Consider the following 2,682-nt stretch of genomic DNA (forward strand, 5'->3'; position numbering starts at 1 on the left):
TTTCTCCACATTTTCAAGTTTATATACATAGAAGCTTTTATAATATTCATAGATGATATTTTGTATTTCCGTGGTATCAGTTGTTATTTCTCCTTTTTCATTTTTTTTTTTTTTAACAATGACTCTTTATAAACTTGTATGGGGTCTAAATTATCCCCTGTAATATGTGTGTGTGTACTCATTCCCAGAGAATTAGGTGATGTACTTTTGAGTAACCTGCTGGGACTGTCTCCAGAGCTTCTGAATGGCCTCCTCCAGCTTATTCCATCAGAACTCTCAGCACCGTGGCGAGACCAGCTCTCTCAGATTCCCCACATCCACGACCTATATCATGTCCAATAAATCGTCCACATCACCACCTTCTTCAAATACGGCTGCTGCATTTTCATTTGGTTTTTCTTTGGAAGCCAGAAACTTTTTGGCCTCCTCAGCTGTGACAGAGCTTCTAGGGGCTTCATCTTTGGTGATGAGAGTAATTCCATCCTGAATGACAATTTCCCAGAAATGATTTAATTGTTTAATTTCTACTTTCTCCTGAAGGGCTTTCAGGAAGCTGTTGAAGCGCTGTTCTTCTGAAAACTGAATGGCTTCTTCATGGAAGGCTTTGATGCAGTCCATGCTCTTCATAAAATATGGTATTTCATTAGTATCCAAAAACTGTTCAATGCGATTTATGAGCTGGTGACTCACTTCCTCAAAGCTGGCATTCTTCTGTCTCACTAAAACACGGAAGTTTTCAGCAGGATTTACGCTTCCAACACTGGTGACGCTGCCTTCTGCCAGGCTGGAGACACTAAAACGGGTTTCTCCTTCCTCAGTCTTGCATTTTTTAGCAGCGGGTCCATCTTCATGATTGTCTTGGAAAATATCCTGAGCAGTTATTTATCCTTTTTCTTGATGGCTTCAGTCAGAGGGAAAAGGGTCTTTATTTTAGAGAGAGGGATCTGACATTTTGCTGTCACCTCGGTGGGGGGATCCAGCATATTCAAAATGTGCTGCTGAACTGGGGGCAGAGGCTCCTGCGGATGTAAAGCTCTGTGCAGCAGACACTGAAATAATCTCTGAAATTGAGGATTTGGGATTTTGGTGGTTGGAAACAAGTCTTCAATGGTGTCTTTCTCCTCATCTTTCTCTACCAAGCTCATGGAGTCAATCAAAGCATCAACAGCACTCAATTGTGCCTCCGTAGGAGTGTATTTCTTATTATTTTTCAAGGATGAAAACATGTATTGCCGCAAGTCTTCCATGAAAGGCAGCTGCACATACATTAAACACTCATAGGCCTCCTTGATATAAGGAAAAGCCACGCCAACTTGAGGATTCGCTCTTTTGTCATAAGCATATCGAACGATGGCCACCATGTCTAATTCATCCAAGGCGTGAATCAGCGAGGAAAGTGCAACTGCTGCTGCCTCATCATTTTTTGCTGCAAAGACCTTTAGAACTTGATTTCCCATAAAGAATTTTCTCTGGACCTGAAAAGATCTGCAAAATCCCAAAACAGAGAAGCACTTCCCCTCCGATTTATATTTCATTTGTTCCTCATCCACTTTAGAGAAAGGAACTATATCACTTCCATAGCGGAACCCTTGAATAGTATCCTCTTTAGGAACTTCAGTTTCATCATCATCATTTAAGCAATAAACTGTTTCTTTTTGTATATCTTCTTTTTTTAAGGTTCTTGCATCCACAACTGTCCAAGTCTTTTTAACTTTCTCCTGTAGCATCGATTTATAGGCCACTATCCTTATAGACAAATTGGGTCCTATGGTCAGCTGGCAAGGCCAAGGCACGGAATACCTCGCAATTTTCTTGAAGACACATAGCTGCCTCAGACTTTCACTGAAGGAATAAATTTCATCCAGCCCATCTTCACCTTCTAAAGACATCATCACCTTTTTCACCATCTAAATACCTTCTTTTTGCTGCTCAATAATTCCTTTTTGAGGCAAGGAGGGTCCATGGTGGTCCAAGGGCAAGTTACCTTCTCCTCTGTCCCCAGTTCCATCTTCCTTGGCAATTGGGAAAGGCAAGAAGAATTACAGAGAGATGCCAGATTTCCTCAAGTTATGAATTATGATATCCAGCTGATCTTTGCTGAATGGGCTGCTGAGGTCAGTGAACACTTCAATATGCCTCTTCTCAAATTTCTTTCCTACAGTTTCACGTTGAATCACATCCATGCACACAATCAGTGCATCCAGGAAATCAGCTTGTTGAGAACCTGGTTGGATTTTGCTTTCAATGTCCTCCAGCAAATCAAAATCTGGCAGCATCAGGTGTCTGTGCACTGTGATGTTCTAATACTGATCCCCAGCAGCAAGGGCATTCTTAGTGCCATCTGTACCAAACAGGACTAACGCAATCTCATCTTTGCTCTCAGCAAACACCTGTCGCTGGACAAACATGGTCACTATCTTCTTCGCTTGTTCAAATGGGGATTCTTCATCGGGAAAGGAGTTCCTCATGGCAAAGCCCACATCCATACATAGCACAATAGCTGCCTTATTCCCCGACCACGCCATGCTGCTGGTCCGCAGGAGCCTTGGTTGCCTCTTCCCTCCTTTTTCATTCTTGATTGAGCTTATTAGAGTCCTTTCTTTTCTGCTTGTCTTTAATCTAGCAAGAGGCACCTCAATGTTTATTTTTTCAAAGAACCAACTTTTTGTTTTATTAATCTTC

General features: G+C 41.8%; 1 protein-coding gene across 1 annotated transcript; it reads right to left on the reverse strand.

Moving 5' to 3' along the window:
• Positions 1-259: 259 nt before the first annotated feature.
• On the reverse strand, positions 260-2,525 carry LOC105817821 (X-ray repair cross-complementing protein 5-like). Its single transcript, XM_012653615.1, is given in 2 exon segments — positions 260-884; positions 887-2,525. Coding segments are annotated over 2 exon segments (2,199 nt in total). The 3' UTR covers positions 260-324.
• Between the last annotated feature and the right edge of the window lie 157 nt (positions 2,526-2,682).

Source organism: Propithecus coquereli, unplaced genomic scaffold (genome assembly GCF_000956105.1).
Source record: "Propithecus coquereli isolate 6110/MARCELLA unplaced genomic scaffold, Pcoq_1.0 Scaffold425, whole genome shotgun sequence".
In the NCBI taxonomy this organism is placed as follows: domain Eukaryota; kingdom Metazoa; phylum Chordata; class Mammalia; order Primates; family Indriidae; genus Propithecus; species Propithecus coquereli.